At 38.1% G+C, this 19,254-nt stretch overlaps 1 protein-coding gene across 1 annotated transcript in view; it reads right to left on the bottom strand.

The window, feature by feature from the left end:
• The window catches only part of DOCK2 (dedicator of cytokinesis 2), an 816,002-nt gene that overhangs the window by 572,433 nt on the left and 224,315 nt on the right, over positions 1 to 19,254 (bottom strand). The window contains exons 9-14 of the mRNA XM_063447503.1: positions 13,578 to 13,659; positions 9,970 to 10,105; positions 6,599 to 6,674; positions 5,000 to 5,076; positions 2,619 to 2,744; positions 946 to 1,061 (exon numbers count right to left, since the gene is read on the bottom strand). Of these exons, the coding sequence (XP_063303573.1) occupies positions 946 to 1,061; positions 2,619 to 2,744; positions 5,000 to 5,076; positions 6,599 to 6,674; positions 9,970 to 10,105; positions 13,578 to 13,659 (613 nt within the window). The remainder of the gene's footprint in view (positions 1 to 945; positions 1,062 to 2,618; positions 2,745 to 4,999; positions 5,077 to 6,598; positions 6,675 to 9,969; positions 10,106 to 13,577; positions 13,660 to 19,254) is intronic.

The following is a 19,254-nucleotide window of genomic DNA, read 5'->3' as shown; positions in this document are numbered from 1 at the left end:
CTTCCTCCTTAAGACCTCTGAAAATCAAAGGTCTTCACATTCGGCTGTATATTGATAATGCTTCTCATAGAGAAGAATTGGATTCATTGAGTGTGGCAATAGTGTGACAAATGTGTATTTCTGACCCTATAGTTTTAAAAACACTATTTAGGGAGCTGAACTCACCTTGTACTAGCTGGAAAGCTTACCTTTATTCCAGTGCTGCATGGGTCTGCCGGCGCTGGTCCCGCCCCCGGTCTGTCTCCTTGGATGACATCATCATAGGAAAGCATTGGATTGGCCGAGATTGTCAATTCTGATAATCTCAGCCAAGGAGTCTGGGCGGGGCGTAGAGCCAAACGCCACGCTGGCCCATCAACATCGCCTCATAGAGATGAAACAATGCATCTCTACGGAGAAAGTTCACACTCTGCATGGAGACGGTGAATGACAGTGCTGCACACTGTACAGCACTGCTCCAGGAAACACCTCTAGTGGCTGTCTGAGGAGTGGCCATCAGGGGTATCCCTAGGCCTTAATGTAAACACTGCCTTTTCTCTGAAAGTGTTTATAGCAAAATTCATGCAGTGACTGCCTATAGACACAAGAACAACTACATTAAGGTATGGTTGTTCTGGTGACTATAGTCTCCCTTTAACTGCTTTCAGCAGCTTTTTTTATTTCAACAAGCAGAGCCCGCTATTCTAATGAAAAAAAGAATGCTCTAACATCAGTCAGTGTGTAAGATATGCAACATTTGGCTACTTTTCTAATCATTTTATTTCTTCAATACATCTTCCATCAGAATATGATATTCCACTTACTTCCAATCTCTTTACTTTCATGAGCTATTTGATCAGTTTCTACTGTAACATATGTGTTATAAGGTGAAAAATAAAGATAACATCTAAATTTACATTTAAAAAAAACAAACAAATTTAAATATTTCTTATGAAACATGCTTACTTGCATAACTTTTCCTTGCTCATCACAAACACACATAATAACTTCCACATTCCTTTGTGTGGCTCGGTCAAAGTCACCATTTAACAATGTAATGTAAATGTCATTCCGTACATCACCTGCATTAACAAAACAGTGACAATTGAAATCATACAAAAAATATAACAGAAACAGAAAATAAAATTATCCTAAACATTAGGAAGAATGTTTTACAGCCTAGTCAACCTAACAAACAAATAACTATGTAGAATTTATGAAAATAAAAATTAAAAAATAAATAACGGTGCTACTGATGATAAAAAAAAACAGCAACATTCTGTCAGGTTAGTTACTAAACTAATGTAGAGAAATCATTGTATTATGCTATTGTGTTTGCATGAATAAAAACTAATAAATAAATAATGTTCCGCCAAAAACATAAGCAAACATAAAACGGCCAAACATAATAGCTAATTAAGTTCTGACTTTTTTTCAAAACATAATGAACTGAATGTTAGACATCCAGTTATATCTTCTTGGAATCAAGGCAGTGCTGTAAAATTAGTTAATTTACTTTTGCAATAACCACTGACACAATGGCATTAATGATGTTGGTTTGTAAGATAACACAAGTAGCCAATTAGCCCTGGGGAATGACATTGGAATTTTGACAGAAAACTGGTTAAAAGACAAAGAGCTGTTTTAAATAGAATTTCTGTTTATATGGCTACAATAAAAATGTCATGCAAATACAAAGCTTAATTAAAGATCCCTTTTTCATCATAAACTGATCTTGCTTTTGTTTTAAATAAGGTAAACTCAGATTTCATCATTTTACCTATGCAACATTTTATTAAATTGGGGTATACTAGCAAGGCTGAGATTAAGAAAGTTACTATAATTTATCTTCTATGTAGATGTAGATAGGGATGTGCATGGGCAAAAAATTTGGTTCGGAACTTTGGTAATTCAGGACTCCGGCAATTCGGTGCTTCGGTTCGGCACTTCTGAAATTCGGGACTTTGGCAATTCAGGAATTTGGCAGTTCCCTAACCCTACCCCCAACCCTACCCCTATCCCTAACCCTACCGCTAGCCCTACCCCTATCCCTAACCCTACCCCTAACCCTAACCACAACAACCACTTACACGTCTAGGGTTAGGGTTAGGGGTATGGTTAGGGGTAGAGTTAGGGGTAGGGTTAGGGTTAGATTCCTCTCATCATTCACATAATTTTCCCTCCCTCTAACGTTTTGCCACTTTTCAGAAATCAGAAGCACTTCAGCACTTTCCAAAATTTGGCACTTCTGAAATTAGGCAATTCAGACATTCGGAAGCATCCAAAATGCCCGAATTGCTGAAAATCTTCCCAATTTACATTCAGTACGAAATCAATTGCACATGTCTAGATGTCGAAACTATACAATTGCTTTCATACAGTGGTTTGTGTCAGTATTTATTCAATTTGTATATAAATTCACTCTTAAACCTTTATTTCTGGGAGTGTGAATACACATTGAATACACATTCAAGTACCGGATGCACAAGCAAACATTCTTTTATATATCTACAAATGTATTTATGTGTGTACATTTTCTGTTAGAATTAGAGTACACTGCATATAGCATGTGTAGCAAGTACAGTTATAAGTAGTCTTAACCATATTAGAAAAGATAATTTTTATCTTTGAGAATTTACCTGGCATAATTATTTCAGGAAATCCTAGTTTTCTTGCAATCACTGTAGTTCTGTCTACGAGATGAGGGTAATCTTTTCGAATTTGCACAGAATCGCCAACAAGCATTTTTACTGTTACCCAAAGACCTAAAATCATATGAGCAACAAAGATATATATATATATATACAGGTTACATTTGTCAAAAGTTGTAAAAAATGATATATCGCTATTTCAAAAGAACCTAAACCTCACAAAGTAGCATAGATAATGTGACAAATGCTCCTTCCCACATACGTTTGCCAAGGACTCCTGGAAGAGTGTAGAAGCCGTCCTCCTGCCCACCGACAATGGTCCAGGTCTGGAACACCATTTAGGAGTTACCCTGCCCAGCCGCCATTAGTAGCTTTCCCTGGGCGCCTGAACAAACGCTACCTGAACCAGGCTGGAACACCCCGTATTTTAGGCATAGAACCATGTGTGCTGCTGGTGAGAACTGTAACACGGTGGCGTTTCCCCTACACTTCATGGATTTGATCACTATTTGGAGAACTTGGGCGCTCAGCTCAGGGCTATTAAGCAATGTATTTTTTGTGGGCTCGCCTTTGTTCACAAATCATGTTTAGGCTTGATTAAAAGATTGTGCTTGTCCAATTCTAAATATGATAGGAATAAGGCTTGATTATTAATCTATGGGTGGGTATTAGTGTTCCTTTTGGCTATGATACTGGAACACAAGGCTTATGGCCATTAATATATCAAAGAACCCCCTATCTAAGAGGGAATCTAGACATATGGCAAATTATAGAGTTAGTTTATATTTAAACCAGACTTCCAGGCCACTTATGTGTGACTTCTCACACCTTGCAGAGTGGCTGGGGTCCCAGCTTCAAATAGGAATTTAGGTTGTAAGCTCTGATCTCCCATAAATCAAATTAACCCATTTTGAAATTGACAATACTACCTCTACCAGGCAACCAGTTCATATATGCACGAACATAACTTTCATTTTACTGAACCGATCTGAGTGCTTTTTGGATATGTTGTGCTCTCAGATCGGGCTATTCGGGAATATAGTTTGTGTGGGGTTCCGATGCTGTTGTCATGTATTTTTGTGATATGTAAAAATTGTATGTAAATTTTCCTATTTGAGAGATAATTTTATTAGCATAAGTGAAGCTCAATTATCTTTCAAACACAATGGTTCGTGGGAAGGAAACCCCTGTGATTTTGTATTATAAATCCCATGCTAGGGGCACTGCATAAAAAGCAGAGCGTGGCCTAATAAAGATCAGATTGCTTCTTTTACCCAATACGACTGGTCTTGTCCACTATATTGGGAAATTTTAAAAAAGTTCCAGAGGGCTATAATCACTGTATGCTGTAGCTGAATCCAGGAGCAGCGGAGGATTAGAAAAGTGCAATCCATGAACCAGTTTAGTAGCCCTTCTCTGAACTCTCTCTAAGGTATCAATATCCTTCTAAAGATACGGTCTCCAGTACTGCGTACAATACTCCAAGTGAGGTCTCACCAGTGTTCGGTACAATGGCATGAGCACTTCCCTCTTTCTACTGCTAATACCTCTCCCTATACAACCAAGCATTCTGATAGCATTTCCTGCTGCTCTATTACATTGTCTGCCTACCTTTAAGTCATCAGAAATAATCACCCCTAAATCCCTTTCCTCAGATGTTGAGGTTAGGACTCTATCAGATATTCTATACTCTGCCCTTGGGTTTTTACGTCCAAGATGCATTATCTTGCACTTATCTACATTAAATGTCAGTTGCCACAACTCTGACCATTTTTCAATTTACCTAAATCATTTGCCATTTGGCTTATCCCTCCTGGAACATCAACCCAGTTACATATCTTAGTATCATCCGCAAAAAGACACACCTTACCATCAAGACCTTCTGCAATATCACTAATAAACATATTAAAGAGAATGGGTCCAAGTACAGATCCCTGAGGTACCCCACTGGTGACAAGACAATGCTTCGAATATACTCCATTGACTACAACCCTCTGTTGCCTGTCACTCAGCCACTGCCTTACCCATTCAACAATATTGGAATCCAAACTTAAATATTGCCGTTTATTGATAAGCCTTCTATGTGCAACATAATATTCACCAGACCCCAGTTCACTACGCACAGAAACAATACACTACAGTTAGGTTGCTTTCTTTGGTGTGATGGAGACACCTTGATTCTTTCATTTAAACGAGCATAATAAGCATCATAACCAGTGCCGTTCAAGCTAGTGGTTATATTTCTTAAAGTGTGCCTTCCTGTAAATTATGTTATGCTTGAAGAATCGAGAGAGAGTTTTTATTTTCTTGTTAGAAGATTGGGTTTCTAAGCTAATTTCAAAATCAAACAGGCATAACAATATGTTTACCTTGTCCACCGCTGTCTGCTTTTAGTGCCGTAACTTTATTTAGAAGACTGTGTAGAAAATCATTTTCAGCTACAACTCTAAAAAAAGGACAGTTGTTTAATCAGAAATAACAATTAATAAAATCATCACAAACAAACTACAGTCAGGAACCACTTGTAGTTTTATGTGTGTTTCACATTTTATTTAAAAAAACATAAAACTAAAAACATGTATGAAATATGAAATCTGTAGGTCAGAGACAATATATTATTGTCATGTGAAGTTAAAGATGCCAATCTTGTCAGCCGTTCACAGGCTGAGAGCATCATCAGGGCACTCTCAGTTAATGAATTAACCTCTGTGCATTAAAATATGCACTTGGTTAACATAAGTCAGCCATGAATTGAGTTACACTTTCGGCAGCAAATGGTTTAAACTCTGTATGTGCAGCTTTTCATTGCAAAATCTTGCAGATACAAATTCCAAGAAATATGTTCTCTTCAAATCTCTGAAGTGGTGATATTGCTTGAAATAACCATTTAAAAATGGTACAGCACAAATAACATTTGAATGAGTTAATCGTGAAGAGATTATGTGTATGGTATGTTTTGCAATGTCATAGAATTACCTAGGATTTTTAAGCATAAATATAAAAATATATGAAGTATAAACACAATATGCATTTGTACAAACAGTCTGATTCACTGATTCTGATACACTAACAAGTTACATTTTACCATGCCTCTATATCCAATCCATAACCGGACATTACGTTTGTCCCTATCTTTGAGGGATTGTAGTCATAGGCATTGCTAGAGAGGATTTCTACAGTAGGTGGAGGGGGAAGTAGGATAGTAGTGTTCTTTCATTATTAATTTAACATGTGGTAGCCACTAGCCACCTATTAAAAAAATAAAGAGCAGTAGTATAGTGCTTCACTAGGATACTTAGGATGAGGTTTGGTGCCCTCCAGGTGACTGTCAGAAAGAGATACTTAGCGGCAAATAGTAATGCAACGTGGAGGGATGACAATGAATATCTGGCTGTGCAGCATGTTCTTGTTTCCAGGAATTATTTTATTGAGTTCCTGGGGTAGATCAGCAGTGCTCTGTTCATGGATAGAGAGCAAGGCATATGTCATAACATATCTCCACCTCTCTGTTAGGGGTCATCAAGTTTTCCCTTCTTCTGAAGCTATGGGTGTTTCTGGAACTTAGCAATGCCCGACTTTGTACAGTTCAGTAGCGTAGGTGAATACAGAAAGTGCTAATGTTTATAAAATAATGCAATACTCTGTATTCAGTTGTTTTCAGATGATGCAAAATCAATTTTGTACAAAGTAGTAGGGAATTTTTGAGTGCATTAGCATTTTTTGCAGAATAATAAATGTTTATGGTTGTCAAAAAGGTTTGCTCCATGTTTACAAAGTATACATTGCTAACAAAAAGAGACTATATAAGTTTTCATTTTCAATATAAAAAGGTATTTACTAAATTAATAATACATTTTAAATGCTTCTTACCATAATAAAACATTAACATCAAACTACATTCATTGCCTTCGTAATAGGTGTTAATTAGTTGATTCAGAAAACACAAATGCAATTCCTGTAAAACTTACGGATGAAAGGGTATGAAATGTTGCTTTTCTTCATCACTTTCCACTTTTCCTTTAATCACATCTGTGATGTCCATCACTAATTAAAATAAAATTGTAACTGTTTCATTGTCTAAACTCAAGAGGTAATATTAATCAAATAGCTTAAACCATCTTAAAAACCTGAGGGAGTCTAACTGGTAAATTAGAAATGTGCATTAAAAATACAAACATTTCCATAAGGCTTTTTAACATTATATAAACTTTCTACAATTTCTTAAATGAAAACTGTGGGAGTAATTCCCTAATTTGTAAAGACTAGCATAATGTATATTTACTGTTGCTTGCATTTTTTGACAATGTGGTAATGGATAATACTAAATATTTTGACATTGAAACAGAATTTTTTTTGAATGCACAAATGTGGAAGAACTCCTTAAAGGGGCACTGTAGGCACCCATACCACTTCAGCTCGTTGAAGTGGTCTGGGTGCAGTGTCCCCAGGGCCTTAGGGGTGTGTGAGCTGTGCAGCCGCATGGAGCAGGGGGCGCCATGTGGCCGACACAGCTCACACATGGCCGGCTACCCGGGTGGAGGATTACATTATTCTCCACCCAGGATTAGAAAAAAAACTCCCAGCATTGCAGTGGGGGCGGGGCTTACTTTGAGGCAGTGGCGGGGCTAACATGATGGCAGGCAGGGCTAACATGACAGCGGAGCCGGAGCTAAAAGTGCCGGCCTCATGGGAAGCAGGAAGGAGTCCCTGCTTCCCCAACAATCAGACGCTGCACTGCCTTCACTCCTCCCAGACCATAAAGGACAGAGGTAACCATGTATGACTGTCTGTTTGTGAGTGTGTGTGAGTATGTGCAACTGTCTGCCTCTGTGTGTGTGGCTGTCTGCCTGTGTGTGTGGCTGTCTGCCTGTGTGTGTGTGGCTGTCTGCCTGTGTGAGTGTGAGTACCTCTGTGTGTGGCTGTCTGCCTGTATGTGTGTGTGTGTGTGTGACTGTCTGCCTGTGTGTGTGGCTGTCTGCCTGCCTGTGTGTGTGTGTCTGTGTGCCTGTGTGTATGGCTGTCTGCCTGTGTGTGTGGCTGTCTGCCTGTGTGTGTGTGTGTGTGTGACTGTCTGCCTGTGTGTGTGGCTGTCTGCCTGCCTGTGTGTGTGTGTCTGTGTGCCTGTGGCTGTCTGCCTGTGTGTGTGTGGCTGTCTGCCTGTGTGCGTGTGAGTACCTCTGTGTGTGGCTGTCTGCCTGTATGTGTGTGTGTGTGTGTGTGACTGTCTGCCTGTGTGTGTGGCTGTCTGCCTGCCTGTGTGTGTGTGTGTGTGTGTGTGTGTGAGACTGTCTGCCTGTGTGTGTGATTGTCTGTATGTGTGACTTTGTGTGTGTGTGTGTGTGTGTGTGTGTGACTTGTGTGTGTGTGTGTGTGTGTGACTGTCTGCCTGTGTGTGTGTGTGTGTGTGTGTGTGTGTGTGTGTGTGTGACTGCCTGTGTGTTTGTGTGTGTGTGTGTGACTGTCTGCCTGTGTGTGTGTGTGAGTACTTGTGTGTGTGGCTGTCTGCCTGTGTGTGTGTGTGTTTGACTGTCTGCCAGTGTGACTGTCTGCCTCTGTGTGTTTGACTGTCTGTGTGTGAAGCTGTCAGTGTATGTAACTGTCTGTACCTGTGTGTGTTTGTCATTGTCTGCCTGTAACTGTGTGTGTATGTGTGTGTTACTGTCTGATTGTAATTGTGTGTGCGTGTGACTGTCTGCCTGTAACTGTGTTTGTGACTCTGCAGTCTGACACATCTGGCATGCACTTCTGTTGGCTGCAGACCATAAGTAGCTGTCTTCCTAGCTCCGGCCAATTAGAGCACTGCCGCAGATTACCACAGGACACTGCAAGTTACACATGGCCTGCACCCAGTGCAGGGGCAGACCAGATGCAGATCAGCATGCCCCTCTCCCAATTAGGTAACAACAGGAAAGGAGGAATTAATATTTGTTTTTAAATCATTATTTATTTGTTACACTCTAAAAAGAATGACAGGTGGGGACTGCGAAGATTTTTCGCACAGGGCGCCTAAGGGCCTAAGGCCTGCCCTGGGTGTCCCTATTGCATGTAGTGCTGCAATGTAAAACATTGCAGCTCCATAGAACTGCAATGTTTACATTGCAGCTCTAAGTCTGCCCTCTGTGGCTATCTACCAGACAGCCACTGGGGGCACCTCCAGAATCGAAACGGACCTTAGGTCCTTTATCTGACGCTGGACTTCCTCATGCTCTGTATGAGGACAACCAGCTTCAGATTTTCACCATAACAAAGTGTTTAATAAGGCTTTCCTATGGGGAAAGGCTAATGTGAGTGCGGCCTTTGTGGCAGGGGAGGAGTGTGGGCGGGGCCTGACCCAGACCGCAGGTACATCGGTGCTGGATTCAGGTAAGTGGTTGAAGGGGTTTTAAAGGGAGGAGGGCACCTTTTAAACCATTAGTGCCAGGAAAATGGCTTTGTTTTCCTGGCACTATAAGATCCCTTTAAAGATCTTCATAAATACTTGCTAATAACTATACATTTACTCATAAATTATATTTACTTTATGCACAAAATGAAAGAAAATTGGTACAATTAAGTGTAACCCGAATTTATTTTACATAATTAGAGTAAAGATGGATGATATGAATAGCTACATGGAAAATAAAGTGTTATCAATTATGTCTAGCTATGTAGTTATATTATTGCTATGTAGTTATGTAAAGGGTGGTAACGTTGGACATAAAATAAATAAAATTAAGGAAAGAGAGTTGAAATAACATTTGAATTTAAAAAAAAAATTCAAATGAGGCTGCAATACACAAAAAGGTATGCAAAAGTGAGAATTAAAAAATTTTTTCAGAGCGGCAACAAAAGTGCCATAGAGTAAATAAGAGAACAATATTTTATATATATATACACATGTATTGACTTAAAGGACCGCTATAGGCACCCACACCACTTCAGTTCAATGAAGTGGTCTGGGTGCCAGGTTCATCTAGGGTTAACCCTGCAGCTGTAAACATAGCCGCTAGAGGGGCTTCCGCACTTCTCACTGTGAAAATCACAGTAAGAAGACGCTGCCGTCCATAGGAAAGCATTCAGAAATGCTTTCCTATGGACTGATTGAATGCGCGCGGGGCTCTTGCCGCGCATGCGCATTCATCGTTGACGTCGGAAGAGGGAGGAGAGTTTCCCAGCACAGAGGGAGCGCGGCGCTGGAGAAAAGTAAGTGTTTAACTCCTTCCACCCCCTTCAGCCCGGCGAGAGTGAGACACTGAGTGTAGGGGGTACCCAAAGACCCTACGAGTTTGTTTTCCTGGCACTATAGTGGTCCTTTAACAAGATTTTTTTAAGACAAAACAAGAACAAGATGTCCTAATACCTGCAACTCCAAAAGGTCTTCTTAAACCTTGAGTGCACTTTTTCAGGTTGTTTTCTTTCAGGTCCATGCGTCCAATCCTTACTATCTGGCAGACCAAATACATTTTTTCTCGATTCAGATCTTTGTTTCCAAGATCCTACAAACAAAGCATACATTTTTATACAAATGTAATCATAATATCATGGTTATTACAAATGAAACAAACAATATTAAAAAGCCACACAACGTCAATAATATGGCAATGCTACTTGACATTGTTCCATGGGTTATATAAGTAATTAATTTGTAATTAATCTGCTATTCAAACTGTCAATTTTTGCACTGTATTTGAAAAAAAAAAATATTTAGGTAGCTAAGCCAGGATAAGGGAACCATAGAAAGAGTCTAATAAAAATCTAGTAAACTTTATTTTTTTAAACCGGTAAGATGGCTAAGGTTGCAACAAAGGTGTGTTTAAACACTGAAGTGCGCATTAGGCCAAGTCAGTTTGTTTTTAACATTAGTACTATGGGTGGTGGTTTTGTTTTGAGGCCCCAGGCATTTTCTAACTTAAAGGGGCACTATAGTCACCAAGACAACTTTAGCTTATTGAAGCTGTTTTGGTATATATATCATGCCCCTGCAGTCTCACTGCTCAATTCTCTGACAATTAGAAGTCAAATTACTTTGTTTATGAAAACCAAGTCACACCTTTTCAAGTATGTCCTGGGTCCACAAAACATTGCATTGATACATTATGGTACAATAAAATACAAAAACAATATTAATACACAATATACACAAAATGTAACATAGAATAGGTAGGAAATATCTAATCAACACATGCATTCTGTTTTGAGGTATGTAGAGAGGGATCTCTTAAATGACTTTAGGCTTTGGGAAGATTTTAAATTGTAAGGGAGGTCGTTCCACAATTGCGGTGAAATCATGTAGGGCAAGAGTTTTCCAGAAAAGTTCTTAAACACAAGGCTGGAAAGATGAAGGGTGCGTCTGGATTCCAGCCACAGCCAGTTTAGTTCTTTTAGCATGTTACAATGGTGGGTCCTGTAATTACATTGTAGCACAAATCGGCAGAACGATTTATACAATGTATACTCAATACTTAATGTGGGATTGCGGTGCAGATGCATATACTACATCCCCATGATCAATAATTGGCATCAGCATTTGCTGTACAATCTTTTCCTTTACTGTAGGACTTAGTCAGGATTTGTTTCTGTACAGGGCACCTAGTTTTGGATAAAGTTTAGATGCAAGTTTTTCTATGTGGAGGCCAAAAGATAGATTGGGGTCTAACAACATACCCAAGTATTTGAAAGAGTGGACTGCAGTCAGTGTGCTATTTGAATTTGTTTTGATGGATAGGTGGAAATTGTGTAATTTGTGTAATTTAGGCACTGTTCCAAAGATCATTTTGACAGTTTTGTCAGTGTTTAGGAAGAGTTTGTTTTTTGCAATCCACTTTTCTACCTCTGTAAACTGGTCTTGGAGCACAGCCTCAAGTTGCGGTAGATCGGATTTGCTCGCATAGATTACCGTGTCGCCTGCGTACATGTGTACATTTGAGGATTTGCAGACATTAGGCAGATCATTTATAAATAATGTAAATAGTAAGGGGCTGAGAATGGAACCTTGGGGAACACCACACGTGACTGGGAGAGGGAGGGAGTCGCTGTCAGAAATGGACACATATTGCGAGCGGTCCGATACATTATGCACAGATTTCCTAAACAGTTCCTGTAAAGTGAGAAATTTTGTTATTTTACAGTCTGTGTAATTTAGAATTGCTTATCTCCTGAACTGTTAATAGCTTGCTAGACTTCTTGTGTAATTTAAGTTCAATTTACAGGGCAGGAGATAAAAATGTCTAAAGAAAGTTACCATCCTGTTGAAAATTAAACCTTTTTTTACATGCAGCCTGTGTGAGTCACAGCCAGTGCAAGTATTGCTAGGGCTTCATGGAAAAAAACAAAAGTGATTAAACTCCTAATTTGCAGAGAATTTAGCAGTGAGAATTCAAAGGCATGATTTAGACACTAAAACTGTTTCATTGAGCTATTCTTTTGGTGACTATAGCCCAGTATAAGAGAGTTTTATTCAAAATATGGATTTTTCTTTCAAACACTAAACGAACCAAGGTATGTTCAATAAAGATATGTAAATATCATATGTTCTTTTTTACATGTTTAATGAGATTCACTAATATATGGGCCCTACCGATGATAAAATCACAGATCAGTTTAGATCAAACTAATCCTAGAACACAGCTAATTTGAAGGGGTTTACAAAAGTTCTCCCACCCCTCTAATCCAGGTATTTTGCATTATATAGTTATTGCAAACTATTTGGTATTCACATTGAGCAAATGTTTTTTACATTAAATCATACTGCCAATGCTCACAGAGAGAACAGGAAATATTTTAAAATGTGCTAGAAGGAAAGATTACATAAATAATCAAATGCTCTTGTTTTTGCAATAAAAGTATGTAGAGCTAGAAATAAGTAAAATATTCGGATTAGATGGGTACTGTCACCTGGGAGAGAAAGGGACATTCAATTGCTAATTAAATTGTAGTCATTGTTCTTTTATTAACATTTATATGTTTTATTATTTTTTAAAGAATATGTGAATGTTTATACAATGACAGTCTGTACTGAGAAATAATATACCAAAAAACAAAATATAAGCTCAAGCAGAAAACTAAAAGTGTGCTTTGTTGGGCTTTACCAGTGATTAGAAATATAAATAAATGTGCTGGATGTTCTACAATTAAGGGAAATTAAAAAATAAGTACCAAAAAACCATACTCCCATGCCATGGTGTTTTTATTTTCCCTTTTGCCATGGTCTCTTAATACAAATGTAGGGGAAACAGATTGTACACAAAACAAATCTGCAATTCCCGTTTAAAGATTTAAGGGTTACTCCAAGCACCATGACCATTTCAGAGATTTGTGGCACCTACTGAGTTTAACCCATTTGCTGTTGGAGGCGTAACTCCACTTACAGTAGCATCACTGAATGTCAGCTTGGAACAAGAGTTCCGGGGTGGTTAAAGTCAGTTATGTGCATAATTCTATGCACATAAGGTAATTCCAATGCCTTATCAGCAGGATCAGCATCTGGATTAAGAATCTCTGAGTTATTAACTTTGCTTTAAAGCAGCCCTGGAGCCATGTAGGACCCTGGTATTGGGGTTAACAAGTGCTAAATGGTTTACCTTACTACTTTGGTATGGGGCCTGGCGGTTACTACTCACATTGTAAACCCTACACAGGACTGATTGGAAAAACCCTTTAATTGCATGCAAGAACACTCACTAAATATGCTGGTAAAGCCTTGTTTATGATGCTATTTCCCATTATTTCTTAAATATGTCCAGTTAGTGTCAGGAATATGGAGGTATAGCCTGTCTGGCAATGAAGGTAAGTCTGTTCTTACTTCTACTGCACACCCCACAACAGTAACCGTATCAGTCTTGGAGAAATTGGAGAGAGTACAGAAGAACTATCACTAACAAAAATACAACCAAATTATGCTCAATATGATGGTTATTTTTTATGCTCAAATCATATCCACATAAAAAACATAAAATCAAATGCACCCACCGTGAAAACCACTTTCAAATTGTTCAGCATGTCTATTTCTTTTGGGAAGCCTTTGCTTCCCCACCTTACCAAATAATTCTCACTGCAAGAAAAAAAAATGAAAAGATTTAAGATGTACAATATAATATACAATCTAATGAAACACACCAGTAGAATAAGTGACTTATTTGGAAGAAAAGGTAAAAATGTGTTAGGTATGTTTGTCAGATAAGCTTTTTGAAGAAAGGGTAAACTATTTGCATCTTTAAAAAGGTAACTTAGATACACAATAGACTTTTAGGTGATCAGTCCTTTAACAGGGCTACACAAAGGACAACAGATTATCCACTGAGACTTGCAGAATAACAATATCACCTACAGCAGAGACAAAGGCTCTTTTTGTGTGCTTTTTATTTTTAGAAAACATTCATAAACAGTTAATATGATGTTATTAACAATTTGTTACTTTTTAGAGAAATGATTTTTCTCATATTTTAGTTGGAGATCCCTTCAAGTTGATTTGTTTTTGCCTTCTTTAAGAGCAATCACAGATAGAGTTTGTTTGAACGTTTGAATTTGATAAATAATATATATTGTTTAACTTATCTTACCATGTAACTGTGTAACTTATACTGGTGTAGATGTTAAGAGTTGGTAAAATATATAGAGGAGAAATATGAATAAAATATGTAGGGTTAGTTTTATTTTAACTCAGTACTCCTTGGCATGGCTAAGTAGCATGTTTTATGACACAGAATATGTGAAAAAACTATTTAAAGTCTTTGACAAAATCTCTCCCCAAGCAACAGCAAGGAAGGGACATCACTGCTGGACATGACCAACTACTATGGGTATGAAAAGCTATCTGGTCTTCTTGAAATAATGCTACAAAAGGAAGGCATATGCCTTTGTTGAAATTTCTAAGGAAAGGTTTATTTTATTATATTTTATACCTTTGAATTAGCCTATGATTTGCATGCTTCTTAATTCACATTCCATAAGGAAGGTTATTTGATTTTATGAGATCTAATGAATTGTAGCTGAATGGTTGATGTAAACCCATCAATTGAATACTACAAGTATATAATGGTGCTGAATAAAATGTTGTTCTAGATTCAACCTTTGGTGCTTTAATGGAATAATTAAGTAGTTTGACCAATTTTGTGAATGTACTTATGTAATGAAATGTAGTTGAATGGTTGGTGTAAACCCAGCAAGGGATTAATACAAGTATATAATGGTGCTGACTTAATAACATGGTGCTGTAGATTCAAACTTTAGTGATTTATTGGAATAGTTGAGTAAATTTAATAATATGGTGAATGTACTTACTCATATGTTTTATTGTAACATTTGTATAAACCACACTACTGTGAGTTTTTAATATGGTGTAAATTAATATGAATTATAAATAATCTTAAAATTGCCATAAGTAATTAGGCCTATAACCTTTGGCAGTCATTACAGCCTCAATTCATTTTGAGTATGACACAAAATGCTTTGCACACCTGGATTTGGGTAGTTTCCACCATTTATTTCTGCAGATTCTCTGAAGCTCTGTCAGGTTGCATGGAGACCATTGGTGGACGGACATTTTCAGGTCTTTCCAGAGATGTCCAATTGGGATCAAGTCAGGCTCTTTCTGGACCACACATTGACATTAACAGAGTTGTCCCTAAGCCATTCTTGTGTTATCTTGCCTGCTTGTTTAGTGTCACTGTTCTGTTGAACGGTGAACGTGCAACCCAATCTGAGGTCCTGGGCACATTTATTTTCTTTGTAAACCAAGTTTCCATTAAGGATTTTTCTATATTTTGCTGCATCCATCTTTCCATCAACCATGACCAGTCTCCCCGTCACTGCCAATAACAAATACCCCCAAGAATAATACTGTCGCCATGTGCTTCACCAATGGGATGGTATTGTGCAAGTGATGAGTGGTGCTTGAATACCTCCAGACATAACTCTTTGAAGGCCAAACAGTTCAATCTTTGTTTCCCAGTTTATGATTTAGGTGATTTTTTAGAAATTCCAAATGGGTTTCCGTGTGTTTTACAGTGAGGAGAGGTTTCTGTCTGGCCAGTGTACCAGTAATGCCAGGTTGGTGGAGTGTTGCAGTGATGATTGTCATTCCGCAAGTTTCTTCCATCTCCACACATGATCTCTGGCACTCACCCAGAGTGACAATCACATTATTGGTTACATACAAAGGTGATTATTCCCTAAATGCTCAGTTTGGCCAGCTGGCCAGTTCTGGAAAAAATCTTGGTTGTTCCAAACATTCTCCATTTATATTTTATGAATATCACTGTGCTCTTGGGAAACTTCAATGTAGACAATTTTTTTTTCTAGCCTTCTCTAGACCGGTGCTTCAACACAAACTTGTACTCTGCAGGCATCGTTTTTGACCTCTTGGTTTTTGCTCTCATGTTCATTTACATAGAGATCTTATACAGACAGTTTTGTGTCTTTCCAAATTATGTTCAATCAATTCAAATTGTCAAAGGTGGACTCTAGTCAAAGTGTAGAGATATCTCAAATGATCCAGAGAAATGGTTTGCATTTGAGTTCAATTTCAAGTGTCACTGCAAAGGGTCTGAATACTTATGTCAATGTGATATTTTTGTTTTAGTTTTAATAAACTTGCAAAGTTTTAAAAAAACAAATCTGGTTTCTGCTTTTTGTCATTCTGGGGTACTCAGTGTAGACTGATGTAAAAAAAAAAAAATTTAAACAATTGTAGCATAAATTAATACTATAGGATCCAAGATCTCAATGAATTGATCTGGGTGCCACATCTTTGTGCAAACTACTGAAATGTGCAATATTATTACAAGTGCAAAGACCCAATATAAATAACGTTACACATTTTAAATGTGTAAAATACTAGAAAAAAAATAAATAAATTATATGCAGCGACAACTGCAGCGACAACTGATTTCAAACATTTAAAAAATCCACAGTACAAACATCTAATTTATCTTATGGTGCACAAAAATATATGGGTATATAGTTAGAAAATTCAAAAGGTATTCCTTATATATGAGGGCCTTAAAATATATATATATATATATATATGCTTTAAAAATACATTATAGTGTATTTCTGCAAAGAAAAAAAAATCCCCTGAATTTATTCCCTCCTGAAAAGAACTCATTAAATATGAGTAGCTATAGTGTCACACAGACTGCTGCACTCTGGGAGAATTAAACCATTGGTATTGGTGTATCCCAAATCACATGAGTCGCATGCACTTGGACAATCTTCAAAGGCTGTCAGCTTTGAACTCCATATATCTATAAAAAAAAAAACTACACGTACACTTCAGACCACCAGCAAGAAACGCCTCGGAATAGTGAAAACCATGTATTGCTGCGTTTGTAAACGTACACAAACGTATTGTCTGATAATCGACGTCTTAATCACAAGTTCCTTTCTTCTGAGTGATGTCATCCACACAACGTGTTTCGCGAAATTTGTTATGTAGGTGATATCAGCTGGACCAGAAGAAACACGTTTTCATAGAGATAGCCATTAACTATATATTGTCTATTTTTAATATTTGACATCTAAACTATACCAGAGTGATTTCCTTCAGCAATTTTATCCATGGAGTGCATGGTTTGCTACAAGGTAAGCTGTCCCCAAATTCTCTCTTCCAAAAAAGACATATATTACAAATATATTATTATTATTATTATTGTTATTAATCATTATATTTGCAGAAGGTATAGCTTTATAAAATGTTAATTTTTACATAAATTCAGAAATGCAATATTGCTTATATTAAAACTTATTATAGATTTAAATAAAATTTTGTTATAGTTTGCTTATATGTATGCAATCAACACAAAAACTGCCTTTTCCTGAAATTTGTAGTCCTGTGTGACAATAAGTTAGGTGAATGCAGGTGTTAGATAAATGGATTGGTGTCTACAAAAGGAATCCTAAATAAACTGCTGATTAAGTAAAAAAAAGTTCACAATATTCTTTAACAAAGAATGTGCTAAAATAAATACAGACCAAGTAACACAATGTAAATTATTATTTTTATAATTATATATAAGAATATATATTAGAATGGTAATGTATACACCAGTAGCTGAACTCATCATCTGCATGCTGATTCAAAGATAACAGATTGAGGTTTATTCCCCAATCAGTAAACTGTGCTTAATCACAAAGAAAAGATGCAAAAAAAACACTAGATGAAATACTCAGCAAACAATTACTTTTCAAAATCACTGACTTTTACTCAACAGTAGTGTTGTCGCGAACCCGAAATTTTTGTTCGCGAACAGCGAACGCGAACTTCTGCAAATGTTTGCGAACCGGCGAACCGGCGAACCGCCATTGACTTCAATGGGCAGGCGAATTTTAAAACCAACAGGGACTCTTTCTGGCCACAAAAGTGATGGAAAAGTTGTTTCAAGGGGACTAACACCTGGACTGTGGCATGCCGGAGGGGGATCCATGGCAAAACTCCCATGGAAAATTACACAGTTGATGCAGAGTCTGCTTTTATCCATAAAGGGCAGAAATCACCTAACATTGACACCTGTCCTCAAAGCCCCTGATACACACTGACACAGAGCAGAATAGAGACTGTTCCCCGTCCTCAGAGACCATGATACACACTGACACAGAGCAGAATAGAGACTGTTACCCCTACATAGGGTCACTTGGCAGATATGGCGGGGTCGTGGGAGGGGGAGGATGACTTTCACCTCTTCCCCTGTTAGATTCCCGTTGTGCTGTGACATCACCCTTATACGCTGTGTAAAGCATACTATTTAATTTGATCAGCATGGCCACTTGAGTTTTTATAGTTTTCACGCTGCTTGTAGTTTATATATGGTTCACAAAAATCAAACAAACGATAAAGTAAACATGTAAGGATTCAAGGCGTGTCTGGCTTCCGGCGCGTCTGGTCGCATGGTTTAAGGGCTCCGTCGGCTGCTCGACCTGACTAGCTACAATATAAGCAATCATTTACTTAAAATTCAGAGAAATATTGATTTTTGCGATCCTCGGACTGTGAGGAGTTGTAATATGTCACCGTCCAAGCAACTTAAGCTACAAGAATCAATGAAATCGAGGAAAAAGGACCGCCGGAAAACGATTCAAGATGGCGACGAGGAGGCAGAAAACTTTTCAGAAGGCCTCTCCGACCCAGAATCGGTATCCTCTAAATATTCCGATTCCGTTGTAACGGAAAAAAGCCTCCATAGAATGTTACAAAACCTAAGAGCCACGATAAAAGCGGACTTCCAACGCATTGATGGGGACCTAAGGAGAGAGATGGCAAGTATAGGCGAAAGGACCAGCCATCTTGAAAATAAATCGGCGGAACTGTGCTCTGCTCATAACGAAGTAGTAGACAAACTTCAAAGTTTAGCAGAAGAAAATACCACCTTGAAACTAAAGCTGGCGGATTTGGAGGACAGATCAAGGCGACAGAATATCCGCTTCAGGGGGATCCCTGAGGATATCTCTAATGACGCCCTCCCAGCCTACATGCTGTCCATCTGCAAATCGTTAGTCCCTGATGTACCTGATTCTGCCTGGGCGTATGACAGAATGCATAGACTCCCCAGGCCGGCCCGGTTATCCAGCGACAACCCTAGAGATACGATTGTCAAGTTTCATTACTACACCCACAAAGAAGCATTGCTGACTGCTGCAAGAAAATCCCCTA

This window comes from Pelobates fuscus, chromosome 3, assembly GCF_036172605.1.
Source record: "Pelobates fuscus isolate aPelFus1 chromosome 3, aPelFus1.pri, whole genome shotgun sequence".
Taxonomy (NCBI): Eukaryota; Metazoa; Chordata; class Amphibia; order Anura; family Pelobatidae; genus Pelobates; species Pelobates fuscus.
Note: the sequence above shows the minus strand (reverse complement) of the source record. Positions and strands in the feature narration are given on the sequence as shown.